The sequence below is a fragment of the Pseudophryne corroboree genome, chromosome 3 (assembly GCF_028390025.1).
Source record: "Pseudophryne corroboree isolate aPseCor3 chromosome 3, aPseCor3.hap2, whole genome shotgun sequence".
Classification (NCBI taxonomy): domain Eukaryota; kingdom Metazoa; phylum Chordata; class Amphibia; order Anura; family Myobatrachidae; genus Pseudophryne; species Pseudophryne corroboree.
In genome coordinates, this window is record NC_086446.1 from 773764168 (window position 1) to 773782880 (window position 18713).

General features: G+C 48.5%; 1 protein-coding gene across 1 annotated transcript in view; it reads right to left on the minus strand.

Annotated features, from left to right (window-relative positions):
• The window catches only part of LOC135056861 (transient receptor potential cation channel subfamily V member 6-like), a 168738-nt gene that overhangs the window by 39741 nt on the left and 110284 nt on the right, over window positions 1–18713 (minus strand). The window contains exons 11-12 of the mRNA XM_063962535.1: window positions 17276–17441; window positions 15779–15845 (exon numbers count right to left, since the gene is read on the minus strand). Coding sequence (XP_063818605.1) covers window positions 15779–15845; window positions 17276–17441 — 233 coding nt within the window. The remainder of the gene's footprint in view (window positions 1–15778; window positions 15846–17275; window positions 17442–18713) is intronic.

The following is an 18713-nucleotide window of genomic DNA, read 5'->3' on the forward strand; positions in this document are numbered from 1 at the left end:
TTCCTCAACTGCTTACTCATGTTAATCAAGTACTTTACAGTTACTTCATTGTTACATTTCAAATCATCCTGAGGGTTAATCATGACATGCGGTTGTCGACCAAACAAGATTTCAAAAGGAGACAGATTAAGAGGGGACCTGGGAGTGGTTCTGATGCTATACAAAACAATGGGTAAAGCTTCTGGCCACGTCAATCCTGTCTCTGCCATTACTTTACTCAATTTATTTTTAATAGTGCTGTTCACTCTTTCGACCTTCGCGCTCGCCTGTGGACGGTACGGAGTGTGCAGCTTGCTATCAATTCCCATCAACTTACACATTCCTTGAAAGACATCACCTGTAAAATGGGTACCCCTATCACTTTCAATGATTCTAGGGATACCATATCTACATACAAATTCCTGCACAATTTTCTTAGCGGTAAACATAGCGGTATTTGTAGCTGCTGGGAAAGCTTCGACCCAATTCGAGAAAACATCTATACAAACAAGTACATATTTCAAATTTCGACATGGGGGTAATTGAATGAAGTCAATTTGTATTACCTGGAAAGGGCCGCCGGCAGGTGGGATATGGGATGGTTCTGTAGGTATTGCTTTTCCAATATTCTTTCTCAGACAGGTAAGGCATGACATTGCTCTTTTACTCGCATGAGAGGAGAATCCTGGGGCGCACCAGTATGCTCTTACCAATTTGCACATCCCCTCCTTGCCTAGATGAGTCAGCCCGTGAGCTGCTTCAGCCAGACATGGAAGGTATGCCCTGGGGGCCACTGGTTTACCATGTCCATCCGTCCAGAGCCCTGAGGACTCCTGGCCATATCCCTTTGCCTTCCAGACTGCTCTTTCCTGTGTGGAACACAAATTCTGCATCTCACACAACTTTTGTGTGTTGATGGTATTAAATACCATCAGTTGTGTGGTGTCTGTCTGTATGGGGGTAGCAGCTGCAAGCTTTGCGGCTTCGTCTGCTCGGCTGTTACCAAGGGATACTGGGTCTTGGCTATATGTATGTGCTTTACATTTGATAACAGCCACTCTGTCGGGTTCCTGTATCGCTGTTAGAAGCCTTTTTATGTGAGCTGCATGCGCTATCGGTGTACCAGCCGCCGTCATGAAATTTCTGAGCCGCCATAGGGCTCCGAAATCATGTACTACCCCGAAGGCGTATCTAGAATCGGTGTAGATATTGGCTGACTTACCCTTAGCCAATTCACATGCTCTGGTTAGGGCGACCAGTTCAGCAACCTGGGCTGAGTGAGGTGGGCCTAGCGGTTCCGCTTCTATGGTGCCTTGGTCATCTACGACTGCGTATCCAGTACACAAGTCTCCCGAGTCTGACTGTCTATGACAACTACCGTCCGTGTAGAACGTGAGTTCTGCATCTTCCAGTGGGTTGTCACTGATGTCAGGCCTTGCGGTAAAATTTTGGGTCAAATATTCCATACAATCATGTGTATCCCCCTTTGCATTAAATCCTCCTTCCCCATCACTCTCACCTTCCACCCTTTGTGTCTGACCAGGCACACCTGGGAGAAATGTTGCAGGATTTAATGCACTGCATCTCCTTATGGTGATGTTTACTGGGGCCATTAATGCCAATTCCCATCTTGTAAACCTTGCAGATGAGACGTGTCTGGTTTGGGCAGAATTCAATAAGGCAGATACCGCATGTGGTGTATGGATTGTGAGGTTGTGGCCTAGCACGACATCTTCGCTTTTTGTCACTAGCAATGCTATCGCCGCAACGCTACGCAAGCATGTGGGGAGGGATCGCGCTACCGTGTCTAGCTGGGCGCTGTAGTATGCAATTGGCCTGCTGGCGTCACCGTGTTTTTGGGTTAGTACACCTGCTGCGCACCCAGCACTTTCTGTTCCGTATAGTTCAAAGGGTTTCCCATAGTCTGGCATACCTAGTGCTGGTGCCTGCGTTAGGCACTGTTTGAGTCTCTCAAATGCTGTTTCGGATTCGTCTGTATGCGAAATCCGGTCAGGTTTGTTTGAAGAGACCATTTCCTGCAAAGGTAACGCCAATATGGAAAACCCTGGGATCCAATTACGGCAATACCCACACATTCCTAAAAACGTCCTGATCTGTTGCTGGGTTTGTGGCAGTGTCATGTCTCTAATGGCTTGGATTCTATCAGCGGTCAGGTGTCTCAGTCCTTGTGTTAGACAGTGTCCCAAATATTTTACCTTAGTTTGGCATAATTGTAACTTGTCTTTGGAAACCTTGTGACCTGTGTCTGAAAGATGAAACAGGAGCTGTTTCGTATCCTTCAGAGATGCTTCCAGTGAATCTGAACACAGTAATAAATCGTCCACATACTGTATCAATACTGATCCACTGTCTGGTTGGAAAGACTGTAAACAATCATGCAAAGCCTGAGAAAATATACTTGGACTATCTATGAAACCTTGGGGTAGCCGAGTCCACGTGTATTGGACTCCTTTTGCTTAATGGAAAATATTTTATTCCATTTAACAACGGCTGGGAAATACTCCTTTAGCTGTAAATTTATCCTTCTTACATTATCCTGGTCGTACACATCTGTAAGCGGTACATCTTTATCTAGTCCACAATCAGCCAAGAATTTAACTGAGTCGACATTGGAAGGTAAGCAAGCTCTTAGCACTATCTGCCAATCCTTATTATTGGGCTCTAAAGTGTTTCCTAGATCCCTGATGTATTTTTGGCTTGCCACTAAATCTTTTCTGGGGTCTGGGAATTCAGACACTATGGTCCTCAATTCCATTCTAGTGAACGGGCAATACATGGCAATGTTCCTGACGGGTGTGGCTCCTGATGCATCTGTTTTCCCATTGGGAACTACTATCACCTTTACAGGAGCAATTCTAACAGCCTCATTCTGCGTAGATTCTACAACTTGTTGTGGTACAATTGTTTCAGTGTAATGCATGGTGCCGTACTTACCCGTTGACACGACCTCACCTATCCCTCCGCTAGGGGCCTTAACTAATCTCGTGGGTGGTGCAGTTCCTACTGTGGTTTCTGATATGGTGGCCGCTAGAGAGAGCGCTGAAATTGTTGCCGAATCTTCTTCTTGATCACACTCCTGAGGAAGGTTCAAAACAGGGTACATCTTGCACGGGTTAATACTTGCATGAGTTATTTGGTTAACATCATTAACATTTACAGGGTTACTAAGAGTTTGTGTTTTACAACCCAGTGCGTTTCTCTCCGTAATCAGCTTCTCTCCTGCAATGTATGGTGGAGGTGGAGCTGTGGCTATCAGCTTCCTGACTGCCCCAGATCCCGCCGCCAGAGCCAAACCTCTCTGTATCTCACCTTCCTGGTGCCATAACTGTAAGTAATCATGATGCTGAATTCGTCTCTTTGTTGATTTTACGAGACATATCCTCCTCCTTAAATTTTGTAACACGTCTGGACTGAAGCTACCTATTCTTGGGAATTTGTCCCTGTCTTGTACAGTCATTCTCTCCCATTCATCACATAAAGATTCGGTGTGACTTCCATATTTTTCACACATTACATATCGTGCCGACCCAACTGGTCGGTTCACAGAATCAACCTGAACCAGGGTTGATCGCCCCCTACCTGAGCAACTGGCCCCCATAGTCTGCAGGTGTTGCTTAGTCCTCCTTGGATTTCTGTATCAAGGTTTTCAGCAAGCCTTTACAGACAACCAAATTACTCCACAGTAGGCCGGCGGTGGCGGTTTACCGAGTACCCCACTCACTCGCCCACCTCGACCAATACGACCTGATCACACCGATATGGTGCTGGCGTACTCGATACAGGGCCCCTATGGAACCTTCAGTTTACTGGAACATATGAGGGTTACCCGCAGGACACTTACTCTTTCCAGTAAAGGTGGGGTTGTTAGATAGTTCCTGAGTGACCAGCGAACTTCCCTTCCAAAAATAAAAAATTACACAAATCACGTCAGAATGTACAGATAGCGTTTGTGACCACTTTACTCTAATGGTATTAGGTCAGATTACTAACTACTGCACACAATTACGTGTGGTCCAATCGTTCAGTACACAAGCACTACTTGTCATGTACTGAAAGATCAATGGAATCGATGTTTCCGGCCGCGATTCCTTCAGCAAGAGCTTATGGCCTATATGGGTTCTGCACCAACACCCCAGGCGTTGTGCCACTGGACTTTTATAGCGGACCTCTTAGTACCTTACGACCTCCTGGTCTTGTTACCTTATGACCTCCTGGTCTTGTTACCTTATGGTCCGCTATACTCTAATGCTCAAATATTATTTAACCAGGGATGCCTCCCTAGCCACCGTATATGTCACTTACACGTGTGTCCCTTGACGAGTACCCGACTTTCCTTTTGGTTCCACCTTAAAGTTATATAAACTTTTGTATACAAAACCACACTCACTCAACACATGTACACTTTTGTTTCTATATCTATTTCTGCGCAGAAATTGTCTTCAGTCCAACAGTGTTACTAATTAGGAGCAGGATCTGTTAAACTAAATTTCAGATTTTCCAAAAATAGATTTGCGTTATTTACCGCGTCGCGTTATTTACCGCTGTGCGTTACTTATCGCCTTTGCGCTAATTCAACTTTTCGTGACTTGAGCTACGTGGGCGTAACCAGACGCTACGTTGCGTAATGTACGCTGCGTGCGTCTGCCGTTTGGATTGCGTACGCAAGTCTTTTGTTAGGGACACGTGTGCGCAAAACAAAGATCCACCGTAACACAATTTCTACCTTTATCAATGTAGGTGATCCCTGATCATCTACCGCACACCACACTGACTGTCTTATCTCCCAGACAAGCCGTGTGTTGGTCTATACTTTAACTATTACCTCTACTATGAAATAACAGCAAATCTCTTTTTGCACTTTCTATCAACTATAAAACTTGGCAAACAGGAATAGTGATATACGAAATTTGAAAAAGAAATGCAGATAAATGTATGCGTGCGTGTATACGCAAGACAGAAGAGAAATAAAACAGTTTTAAAAGACACAAGCGTTTTGTTCTTACTTCCGGTTCCCGGATTCCTTCAGCACTCTTTATCTAAGCGAAGCAGACGCTTATCCAATCAGCACTGCAATGAATATGATCCCGCCCTTTGCTGATGGATAATGTCTGCTGATCTACCTAGTGCAGATATGAGAAGGATAGGACGAGTCCCCAATTGACAATGCTAAATTCCCTTGTCGTATAAACAACACTTTATGAAGCTAAGAACACTGTACGCTGTTTACTTAAGAAGTACCGTAATGGTACGCTAGTTGCGTAACGATCGCTCAGCCGTAGGCGAGACGCTCAAGCGTCACGTTCGCTCACGGCCCAGCGATCACAGGACACGTTATTGGCTATGACTAGAGTAATGATTCGCTATGGCGTAGCGGACGCTCGAGACCACGAGGAGATCACCAGCGGCGCAGACGCTCACAACGCTATACCTTTATGTCTAAACCTTATACCAAAGAAATACACAGAATACCTTAATGTGAATACAGGGTGTAAGTGCAACCTTGTGTAACCTGACTAACTACAAAGCTGCTTGAGCGTCACCGACGCTCAAGTGAACACTTAACACTATAGAAAATACACAGATACTGGTTTAGGTTCCAAAGCCTATTAACTGTATTATATCTAGTATACTTGTAAAAAGGGGGTAACAGTACAAATGATACACTACAATATAACTGAGACTTCCTAACCACAGAACTAAACAATACTATCTAATACAATACAATACTAGTCTAGGGGAGATACGAGAGAGAGAGAGAAGGGAAAGAGAGAGAGAGAGACGGAGAGAGACGGAGAGAGATGAGAGGAATTGGCTCACAGAAAGACAATGATAACGGAGAGAAACTTACGCACAAGGGTAAACGATCGCATGCGCCTGGACATCCAGCACCCGATTTTCAGCAATGAGAACCGTTGAAGAGTGAGAGCTGGATGTGGTCGGCCTGCCTATTTATGCCCCACACACAATGCAATCCTACAGTCCCTACAATCCCATTGTCCATTGGACGTCGGAATTCGGCCCTGCATCATAACAAAAGGTCATAGGTTGATTCATACAGGTGGGCTGTGACGATTTCAAACAGCTCAGGTGGGTGGGGAACTAGGTTTCCCGCCGCATACCTGAGTATGAGTAAATAGTAGAAATGGACATAAACTTCTTATGTCCATAACTATTCGCACGAGCGATTAATACGCTCCAAACCAACACCGGAATATTGCTAATTAAATACTCTTCCGATGGGTACCAAACACTGCTGTATGATTCCTGTTAGACCCTTCGTACGATACAAAGAGGGATTCCTTAGCTCAGGGACCTTCTATATTAACCAAACTTTCAGAAACTATCAAAGGGACCATGATCTATAAATTACATTAATTGTGAAAATATGTAACGAATGAGTCGCACGCTACGACTACATAAACTCTACCGTAAATACGCATACCGCGCCTGCGAGTGCACGCTATTGCGGGTATGCGCCTTCACGGGAGAGCGTACGCATGCGCAGCACGGACCAGTGTGCGGTGCAAATATGGCAACGTGCATAGAGACATTTTTCTGACTTTGACAGGTCGGAACTGCGCATGCGCTGGTGCCACAGTGCGCCGGCGCATGGCAGTCGTCGGTGCCCAGCGATCGCCTCGGAGACAGAGGCGGTCGCTGCGTGGGAGGGGGCTGAACGGCGGCGTTAAGCCACCGTTTAGGGGGAGCGGTCCGGCCAACGCAGGCGTGGCCGGACTGTTGGGGGACGGGCCGCGGTGGCTACGTGACGTGTCACGCAGCCGCTGCGGCCAGCGGGAGCGATGAGTAACTCCTGTCCAGCCGCAGGAGCTGCTGGGGGACCGGCACAGACATGCGGGGCGGGCTAGCCCTGTGCTGGGCGTCCCCCCGCATGTCTGAGTTTACGATCGTAGCTGTGCTAAATTTAGCACAGTTACGATCAACTCGGAATGACCCCCAATATGCCACAACAGCTAAAGCAGTGCTTTGCCGGGCATAAACTAGAGTCTTAGTAAGGTAACTAGTTTGTTTGACAATATATTGCTCCCCCCTTTCTACAAACCCCCTTGGTACCAGTTTAAGGTGACTTCAGAGGATCCTTGGAGGAGCAGCACTTCCCTGCATGCAGCCTGGAGTCTGATGCAGCAGGAAATGGCGCCACTGAGCCGCTGGTCCCACTCTCCAGGAAGCCCCGCCCCCTTAATGGCACGTGGTCCCTGTGTATAATTATACTGGCTTTTATCTCCATAATGCAGAATATGGGGTTAAAACTCCTTTCTGTGCCAGCGACAGTGTGGGTCTCTGCAGCGGGCACTGCAGCCCGCAGCGCTAAGTGCCCGCCACACCCTGATGCCACCACTGTAACCGGGGACCCGCTAACGGGACCACGGTTTGTGTACTCACTGCACCAGCGTCTTCAGCTCTGTTAGGGGTGGCAGCATGCTGTTGACGTGCACGCACAGCCTGGGGGTGAGCGAAACAACACCTCAGGAGCTTTGTCCTGTCAGCGGGGATCCGGACCATTAACCCTGTAAGAGGTTGGTTCATTCCTCCCCCTAAGTCCCACGACGCAGCAGACTGGTGCCAGGCAGTGCTGCCCGAAAATAACAAACTAAAACTCCAGAGAGTGCACCCGGCCTCTTGGACACATTTTTCTAAAATGAGTCTGCAGGAGGGGAGGAGCCAGCACACACTGAAGATTTTTAAAGTGCCAAGGCTCCAATGAACCCAATCTATACCCCATGGTACTGATACCATCCCAGTAACCCCTAGGATGTGAGAGAAATTAGCGTAAGGCAAGTTACCTATATGTTGCCAAATTAAGTGCAAAAGACACCAATGCAAAATATCCAACATACTGTATTTCTTTTCACTCGCTGTTTGCTATGGATATAGTAATGCTTTTAACCGTCATGGTTGCAAGAGATTTTGGGCCTGATTCGGACGCATCCACAGCGGACTTTCCAATAGGCCATGGCAGGCTACTTACTAGCTTATGCTAATGCTAGAATGTGCCCGTATGTGCTGTACATCTGTGTATTTGCTGGTGGAATTTCATCCCAAACACTGGTTTTTCCATCTTCAGCCGTGACTGCCATCATTAATATGTGAACATGCACCCACCCTATACTGGGTGCAAAAGATCTATCTGGGACAGGCGCCCAATTTCTGTCCACACGCTACGATCGAACATGGTGGCCAACCTACGTGTCACATTGTGGTTCTCCAACCCTCTTACCACACTCTGCGCTGCCGATTTACTGGCTGGCCAGTCATCTCATGATGTTACTGTTGTTTCAACTTCAGAAAATTGTTCCTGTGGTCCAGGTCTGCATGGGCGCCGCCATCCTGCCTGAGGTCAGCTGACACTATTGCAAGAGACTTCTCACATGATTCCAGTATCCATTCCCAGTGCAGAGCACCTTATTTAAACCATTCCCGACTCCAGCTCATTGCCAGTTCAACTTGTCTTTGAGCTAATCCTGGTGCCTGTGTCAGAAGCGATTCTCTGATTCCTGTACTTCCTACTACCTTTGTTCCAGTTTGTTGCCATGACAGCATCATCTATCTATCTATCTTTCTATCTATCTATCTATCTATCTATCTATCTATCTATCTATCTATCTATCTATCTACTGTAGTTTCTTTTACAAGTCATCCAGTCCTGCTTACGACAATCACAAGATGGGACAGTTCCATGCGGTCACAGATTGACCGGTGCCTGGGATGCCTACTGGGCAAGGTGACCATACCGGCGCTTATGGTGGCTGCTCAGTTACCACCCACAAATGCCCACAGTGGTGCACAGTTGCGGATTTCTTTCAATGGCGCACAGGCAGTATGCTCTAATCTGTGTAATCCATCCTCAATCTCACCGAGGACTGACTCGGAGTCAGTTTTTCTGTGAACAGCTGTCCTCTTAATGTACTGTAAGTCTTCAAAGCCCGAACCACATCCAAGGACTTTGGAGTAACCGACGTGTCAAACACTACCGGAACCACTATCGGTCGATTTATGTGAAATGCCGATACCACTTTAGGCAAAAAGTGCGGGCATATCAAATAAGGGCTCTTACAGGATAAGGCCCCCAATTTTGACATACGCCTCGCAGAGGGCAATGCCAGCAACATGACAGTCTTCCAAGTTAAATATTTCAAGTACACCCTGTGTAAAGGTAAAAACCAGTCCGACTGGAGAAAGGTCAGGATCAAATTGAGATCCCACGGAGCCGTGGTAGGGACAAAAGGGTGGTTGAGTGTGAAGGACACCTTTTAAGAATGTCTGTACCTCCAGAATCACAGCCAACTGCCACTGGAAGAATATGGACAAGGCCGATATCTGAACTTTGATTGAGCCTAACCGCAGGCCCATATCCATGCCTGCCTGTAGGAAGAGCAGGAAGTGGGCAAGTTGAAAGTCCACAGTAGAATATTTCCTACCCTCACACCAAGTTACATATTTCTTCCAGATGCGGTGGTATTGCTTTGACGTGACCACCTTCCGGGCTTGGACCATAGTCGAGAAAGCCCTGGAGGGAAGACCTTTTCAGGCTAGAATATCCCTTTTAACTTCCATGCCGTCAAACATAGCCGCAGTAAGTCAGGATAGATGAACGGCCCTTGCTGAAGAAGATCTTTGAGAAGCAGCAGAGGCCAGGGCTCGTCAAGAGACATGGTTAGGAGGTCCACATACCAGGCCCGGCGAGGCCAATCCGGGGCAATCAGAATTGCTTGACCGCATTCCCGCTTGAGTCTCTTTAGAACTCTGGGAATGAGAGGAATTGTAGGGATTAGCTAGATGAACTGGTGAGTCCATCGTGCCGTCAGAGCGTCCACCACTGCAGCCTGCGGATCCCTTGTCCTGGAACAGTAGCGACGCAGCTTCTTGTTGAGTTGCCCCACTGTTGAACCAGCTGTTGAAACACCTGAGGGAGAAGGCCCCATTTCCCCGGAATGAGATCGTGTCACTGAGGAAGTTTGTTACCCAGTTGTCCACTTCCGGAATGAATATGGCCGACATGGCCCGCGCGTTGTTTTCCGCCCAGAGGAGTATCCTTGACACCTCTCGCATTGCGGCCCTGCTTTTTGTTCCTCCCTATCGGTTTATGTACGCCACCGCTGTGGCGTTGTCTGACTGGACCTATATGGGCACTGTAAAATCGCCCTGAGTTCCAGAATGTTTATTGGAAGAGAAGACTCTTGGGGCGACTATCTTCCATGAAACTGAGCCCCTTGGGTCATAGCCCCCCAGCCACGAAGGCTCGCATCCGTTGTCAACAGAATCCAAGACTGGATTCCGAACTGTCGACCTTCCACTAGGTGAGATATCTGCAACCATCATATCAGGGAAATCCTCGCTTTCAGCGAAAGTGATATCCGCTACTTTTAGCACCCATGCAAATGCATAGTCGCCGCCCACGGGGGAGTGTATTTTCACTTTGCAAGTGTGCGAACGCCTGCGCCTGTAGTTACTTAATCTGTGCGATGAATCCAGCGATTGATGTCCCGGAATTGACGTCAGACACCCGCCCTGCAAACGCCTGGACACACCTGCGGTTCCCCAACCACTATCAGAAAACGGTTAGAGGACACCCATAAACGCCCTCTTCCTGTCAATCTCCTTGCGATCGGCTGTATGAATGGATTCTTCGCTAGAACCATTGCACAGCAACAATGCTCTTTGTACCTGTACGACATGCGCGCGCATTGCGGGGCATACGCATGCGCACTTTTGCCATTTTTTTACCGGATCGCTGCACTGCAAAAATCAGCAGCGAGCGATCAACTCGGAATGACCCCCATGATCCGTAAGAAGACGTGTAGTCAGGTTTATGCTTTGCAACAGTCGTTCTCTGGACACCGCTTTTATGAGGAGATCGTCCAAGTAAGGGATGATGTTCACTCCCATCATGCGGAGTTGTAGCATCATTTCCACCATAACTTTTGTGAACACCGTCGGTGCCATGGAGAGGCCAAAAGGCAAGGCCCGAAACTGGAAGTGGCGGTCTTGTAACACAAACCTGAGATAAGCCTAATAAGGGGGCCATATCGGGATGTGCAGGTAGGCATCCTTGATATCCAGGGATACCAGGAATTCCTCTTCTTCCAGGCCAGAAACCACCGCTTTTAGAGATTCCACCTTGAACTTGAACACACGCAGATACGGGTTCAGAGATTTGAGGTTCAAGATCAGCCCTACCGAACCGTCCGGTTTCGGTACCACAAACAGGCTTGCGTAAAATCCCTTGCTTCGGAGGAGGGACTGGAGTAATAACCTGTGTTAGTAGTAGTTTTTGTATGGCGTGCTGTAAGGTTACTCGTGCTACATGTGAAGCTGGTAAGTCTGACCTAAAGAATCTGTGAGGAGGGAGTGCCTGAAACTCCAACCGGTAGCCTTGGGATATTAGGTCTCTTACCCAAGGGTCCCGGCAGGACTCCACCCAAACCTAGGCAAAATATTGCAGTCAAGCATCCACCTGAAAGTCCCCATGCAGCTGGAGTTAACTGGCACGCGGAGGGCTTCGTGGAGGAAGATCCGGAATCTGGTCCATTGATCCAACTGCCTCTGGTCTGCGAGATTTACCTCGATTTCCTCTAGCTGCATTTGAGGCACCCCTGGCCCTGCCTCTAAATCTGGCCACACGAAAGGACTGTAGAGAGAGGCCGGGGTAAGAACATCTAGCCGGAGGAGCTGCAGACAGCTGATAGGTGGACTTACCTGCCGTTGCTTGTGAAATCCACTTGTTTAGTTCTTCACCAAACAATGCATCTCCCGTGAATGGAAGACTCTCCACGCCCTTTTTGGAATCAGCAACCACTGACCGTTGTCGCAGCCATAGGTCTCTGCGAGCTGACACCGCAATAGCCGTGGAGTGGGCATTAATAAGGCCTATCTCCTTGATTGCTTCACTCATGAAGTTAGCAGCATCCTGAATATGTTGCAGTACAGTTAGGATCTCATCCTGCGACATAGTGTCAAACCCCTCAATTATATTACCAGACCATTTTACCATGGCCCTTGTGATCCAACCACAAGCAATGGTGGGCCTCTGTGCGACTCCCACTGTAGTGTAAATGGATTTGAGTGTAGTTTCAATTTTACGATCAGCAGGGTCTTTCAGGGAGATAGCGCCAGGTACAGGCAGTACAATTTTTCGTGACAGCCTGGATACTGAGGTATCCACATTAGGGGGATTTACCCACACTTTCCTATAAAAGGGGAAAAAAGGAAAAGAGGTTAGCAACCGCTTAGGGGTTTGAAATTTCTTGTCAGGATTAACCCACGCCTCCTTAAAAAGAGTGTTTAATTCCTTTGATACAGGAAATGTGGTCGTAGATTTAGGTTTCACATTATAAAATTACTCTTAATCAGGCTCTGCCTCCTTATCTGGGATATTCAGGACTTCCCTAATATAATATATCAGAGCTTCCACATCCTGAGACAGAGTATAGTTACCTTTGTCCATTTCTACCTCTCCCTCTTCCAAATCTTGCATGTCATTTTCAGAGTCAGATTGGAGTACATGTGGTAGTGTGCGTTTCCATGAAACCAGCAGAGGGGGCTGAGGAGCAAGTCTGTGGTCTGGAGCCTGAGCTAAAAAAATAAATCATCTGTAGATTTTTCAAGTAACTATCTTTCCTGCCTGGCAATAGCCAATTCAGAGTTGATGATAGAGATCAGCCATTTAAATGAATCCAGCCATTCTGGTTCCTGTGTACTGCTTCCCTGAGAAGGGAGATTGCACTGTGTACACAACAGAGACTCCCCTGGAGTAGGTGAGAACTTTGTGTTACTGGGTGGACATACAGCCTTTTTGCCAGACATGTTTATCAGCAGAACACACACACAGTAGCAGTGAAAATAACACAGAATCCCAGACAGCCTGGATGGAGTGATATAGAGAGGGATAAAACCAGCACACAGTGGGGGTCATTCCGACCCATCGCTCGCTGCAGTTTGTCGCAGTGCAGCGATCGGGTCAGAACTGCGCATGCGCTGGCGCCACAGTGCGCCGGCGCATGGCAGTCGTCGGTGCCCAGCGATCGCCTCGGAGACAGAGGCGGTCGCTGCGTGGGAGGGGGCTGAACGGCGGCGTTAAGCCACCGTTTAGGGGGAGCGGTCCGGCCAACGCAGGCGTGGCCGGACTGTTGGGGGACGGGCCGCGGTGGCTACGTGACGTGTCACGCAGCTGCTGCGGCCAGCGGGAGCGACGAGTAACTCCTGTCCAGCCGCAGGAGCTGCTGGGGGACCGGCACAGACATGCGGGGCGGGCTAGCCCTGTGCTGGGCGTCCCCCCGCATGTCTGAGTTTACGATCGTAGCTGTGCTAAATTTAGCACAGTTACGATCAACTCGGAATGACCCCCAATATACCACAACAGCTAAAGCAGTGCTTTGCCGGGCATAAACTAGAGTCTTAGTAAGGTAACTAGTTTGTTTGACAATATATTGCTCCCCCCTTTCTACAAACCCCCTTGGTACCAGTTTAAGGTGACTTCAGAGGATCCTTGGAGGAGCAGCGCTTCCCAGCATGCAGCCTGGAGTCTGATGCAGCAGGAAATGGCGCCACTGAGCCGCTGGTCCCACTCTCCAGGAAGCCCCGCCCCCTTAATGGCGCGTGGTCCCTGTGTATAATTATACTGGCTTTTATCTCCATAATGCAGAATATGGGGTTAAAACTCCTTTCTGTGCCAGCGACAGTGTGGGTCTCTGCAGCGGGCACTGCAGCCCGCAGCGCTAAGTGCCCGCCACACCCTGATGCCACCACTGTAACCGGGGACCCGCTAACCGGGACCACGGTTTGTGTACTCACTGCACCAGCGTCTTCAGCTCTGTTAGGGGTGGCAGCATGCTGTTGACGTGCACGCACAGCCTGGGGGTGAGCGAAACAACACCTCAGGAGCTTTGTCCTGTCAGCGGGGATCCGGACCATTAACCCTGTAAGAGGTTGGTTCATTCCTCCCCCTAAGTCCCACGACGCAGCAGACTGGTGCCAGGCAGTGCTGCCCGAAAATAACAAACTAAAACTCCAGAGAGTGCACCCGGCCTCTTGGACACATTTTTCTAAAATGAGTCTGCAGGAGGGGAGGAGCCAGCACACACTGAAGATTTTTAAAGTGCCAAGGCTCCAATGAACCCAATCTATACCCCATGGTACTGATACCATCCCAGTAACCCCTAGGATGTGAGAGAAATTAGCGTAAGGCAAGTTACCTATATGTTGCCAAATTAAGTGCAAAAGACACCAATGCAAAATATCCAACATACTGTATTTCTTTTCACTCGCTGTTTGCTATGGATATAGTAATGCTTTTAACCGTCATGGTTGCAAGAGATTTTGGGCCTGATTCGGACGCATCCACAGCGGACTTTCCAATAGGCCATGGCAGGCTACTTACTAGCTTATGCTAATGCTAGAATGTGCCCGTATGTGCTGTACATCTGTGTATTTGCTGGTGGAATTTCATCCCAAACACTGGTTTTTCCATCTTCAGCCGTGACTGCCATCATTAATATGTGAACATGCACCCACCCTATACTGGGTGCAAAAGATCCATCTGGGACAGGCACCCAATTTTTGTCCACGCGCTACGATCGAACATGGTGGCCAACCTACGTGTCACATTGTGGTTCTCCAACCCTCTTACCACACTCTGCGCTGCCGATTTACTGGCTGGCCAGTCATCTCATGATGTTACTGTTGTTTCAACTTCAGAAAATTGTTCCTGTGGTCCAGGTCTGCATGGGCGCCGCCATCCTGCCTGAGGTCAGCTGACACTATTGCAAGAGACTTCTCACATGACTCCAGTATCCATTCCCAGTGCAGAGCACCTTATTTAAACCATTCCCAACTCCAGCTCATTGCCAGTTCAACTTGTCTTTGAGCTAATCCTGGTGCCTGTGTCAGAAGCGATTCTCTGATTCCTGTACTTCCTACTACCTTTGTTCCAGTTTGTTGCCATGACAGCATCTATCTATCTATCTATCTATCTATCTATCTATCTATCTATCTATCTATCTATCTATCTATCTATCTATCTATATACTGTAGTTTCTTTTACAAGTCATCCAGTCCTGCTTACGACAATCACAAGATGGAACAGTTCCATGCGATCACAGATTGACCGGTGCCTGGGATGCCTACTGGGCAAGGGGACCAGACCGGCGTTTATGGTGGCTGCTCAGTTACCACCCACAAATGCCCACAGTGGTGCACAGTTGCGGATTTCTTTCAATGGCGCACAGGCAGTATGCTCTAATCTGTGTAATCCATCCTCAATCTCACCGAGGACTGACTCGGAATCAGGCACCTTGTATTTACGGTATATGTTCCGGGGTCAGAGTCACATGGGAGGTACCCTGCTCAAGCTACTTATTATTCATTGGCATATATATAATGGGTACGGTCTGCTGTGCACATGGAACCCTGTGTCCGGAGGTGCCAACACCACACACACTGCACCCATAAATGATACTTACCTGCCCGTTGGTGCACCAAAAACTACTGGGAATGAGGCGTGGCCACCTTGTTCCTGGAGATCAGAGCATGTGAGGTTGACTCTGGCACAGTGAAAGAGTCTGCTCAGCACATGTGCCAGTGATAGAGGAAGGGACCTGCATGGAGACTGCACACAGGCCCCCTCCTCTCCTCCTCCTCCCCAAAATGCAGGACATCATATCCATAATTAATTTCAATATAATAGCACGATAAATGTTTTGCAGCCTTGGACACTAAAATTATGGCTTAATATATAAATACAGTATGACTATATTTTTCTTACCTAAGGTGTACCCACATACCACCATGCCCATAAGCCAGCCAAACGTCAGGAGATTACTTGTGGATATCTGTATTATGATATAAAGAAGAATTTATTACTAAGTCTCCCTTACTAGTGGGCAGAAAAGCCATTTGGCTAAATCATCAGGCTTTTGGGGTTTGTTTTTTAGGGATTGCTCTGGAATTATGCGGATTTTTATTTTTTATTTTGAATTATTAAATGGAGCTCAAAAAGTCCCTCCTCAGTAAATGTCTCTGGCTTTAGAGCTCCTCTGCAGCATGGGAGGCTAGAGAGGGGCAGCACTTTCAACACTAAGGGAGGTATTCAATTAACAATGCTAATTGCTGCTCCGGGGCTATCCGATTAGCGAGGATTACACAACGCATTAATACCCAATGTCAGACAAAGCTTCGCAGCTGCGAGGTAAAGTCTGCGCAAAAATTGCAAAATCGGGGGTTAGCGTGGGGGAAAACCCATTCATTCCACAGTTTGCGCAGAATCAGTTGGTTTGCACACCTGAATCCCGATTTTTCAGCAAGGGATAAAGTCTATTTAATTGAATAGCCCTTCCCCGCACTGCAGGGATTTTTGCCGGTAATTAGCAGCGGGGTAAACAGGGCGGAAGGTACAGGGGCGACCAACGTTGCCAGAAACAGGGGGGGTTACCCCCATTTTCCAGGGGTGGCAAGGCCAAGGACTGCATTGCGAGACACAGTTTCCTTGGCCTCGCAAGCCACCCTGCGATGGCCAGCCTGAGTAAGCTGAGGCTTACTCAGCTTGCCATCGCAGATGACCATCGTACTCGATGGTCGCAAAGTTTGATTCCAAACAGCAACATGGTCGCAGTGCTGTAATCGCAAATGAAACAAGGAGGTGTGTATACACCTCCTACTCAGGGGCATTTTAAGAGAGGAGGGGACCTACGTGCAGCCTCCGTCATGGGACTCTGGCATAATGCCGCCGCGGCCATTTTCTGAGTGATTTTTGTCCACAGTGCAGTCCGCTGTTGCAGGACTCTGGAGGGGTATGTATAATATATGGGTGCAGTGTGTGCAGTGTGGCCCCCCGGCACACACTGCAGCCATTATAGAAATGCTTATGCTCCTACTGCATTTGCACTGCTATGGATTGCATTTGCTAAACTGCTGCGAGCAGCTCCAGGACTGCCAGACCGGGCTGCAATAGGCAGAGAGCTGGCTTCCTGTAGGAAGCCACTCCCTGTCTCATCAGCCCTAGACGGTTTCTATGTGCTGCAGCCGATGCAGTCCAAAGAAGCCGCGGTTTTGCGAATGCGCAGTACCGACGCCGCTACTGCGCCGGGTGCCGGCATCTGTGAACTGTACATAATACAAGTGCCGGGACCCAGGCGGCGGGGTCAAGGCAGCGGACTCCCGGGAGCAGCGCCAGCAGCAGTCCTGCTCCTCCACCAAGGTAGGAGCCGCCGCTGCTGCTGAAGAATCCTATGGGATAAGAGTAGCATTAGCAGAATCTTGGCACCTTTTGAATTATGATTGTGAAGGGTCCGAGCATCTGGAATCCGCGGGCAAAATACATGACGTAACACCAGCCTAGCAACAGCGCTATGGACATCGGGATCACCTCTCCGTCTGTGTTAGTCAGTCGCATCGCCAAGACCAACAGAACCAGTAAAGCAAAGGAGATTCTGTAAATACAGGGGAAGTTTGATTATTCACCTTGATACCACCGTGCAGAGATGTCACACATCAGCTGGAAAGAGATATTTAGATATAATGCTATGACATTGTAAGAATCCATATTGCTGTATTTATTTTTATTTATGTATATGGGGCAATTGGCAGCAAAACACTGGGCCTGATTCAGATATGTATGTAATGTCAATATTTACGAAGTTGAGTGATTATCGGCCGACTGCGCATATGTGACAGTCACACGCACCAAGGTACCTTAGCGACGCCACTCTAAGGGCCTAATTCAGACCTGATCGCTAGGCTGCGTTATCGTACAGCCCGTGATCAGGTCTAAACTGCGCATGTGTATGCACCGCAATGCGCACGCACATCGGACGGGTACAAAGCGGATCGCCACTCAGCGATGGGTATGTGCGTAGAATCCATTCACACGGGCGAACGCAAGGAGACTGACAGGAAGAAGGCGTTTGTGGGTGGCAACTGACCGTTTTCAGGGAGTGGATGGAAGAACGCAGGCGTGTGCATGCGTTTGCAGGAAGGGTTCCTGACGTCAATTCCGGGACCGGACAGGCTGAAATGATCGCAGCGGCTGAGTAAGTCCTGGGCTGCGCAGAGACTGCACAAAATCTGTTTGTACAACTCTGCTACACATGCGTTCGCACACTTGCACAGCTAAAATACACTCCCTCTGTAGGCGGCGACCAGTGCTTAAAGTGGTCCTAGAGAGGTGGTGGAACTCACCCCCCGGCGCCCATGTAATAAAGGTATTGCGCACGCCCCGAAAAAGGGGTGTGGTCTCAAAAAAGAAAGGGGCGTGGTCACACAATAGTAATAATGCCCACAGTAGTAGCACCCCGTAATACACATAATGCCCACAGTAGTAGCACCCCGTAATACACAATGCACACAGCAGTAGCTCCCCTTTTACAATGCCCACAGTAGTAGTGCTCCTTATGCAATGTCCACTGTACTGGTAGTGCCCACAGTGGTAGTGCCCCATTTATAGAGCCCATAGTAGTGGTGCCCCTTATGCGATGCCCCCAGTAGTAGTGCCCCTTATGTCCCCAGGAGTGGTGCCCCTTATGAAGTGCCCCCTTTACAATGCCCTCATTAGCAGTGACCCCATTAGTAATGCCCTTAATGGTAATGCCCCTATGTAGTATTGCCCCCAGTAGTAATGCTCCCAGTCGTTTAGCCCCTGTAGTTTAGCCACAGTAGTTATGCCCCCAGTAGTTTAGCCTCCCAGTGGTAATGCCCCCAGTAGT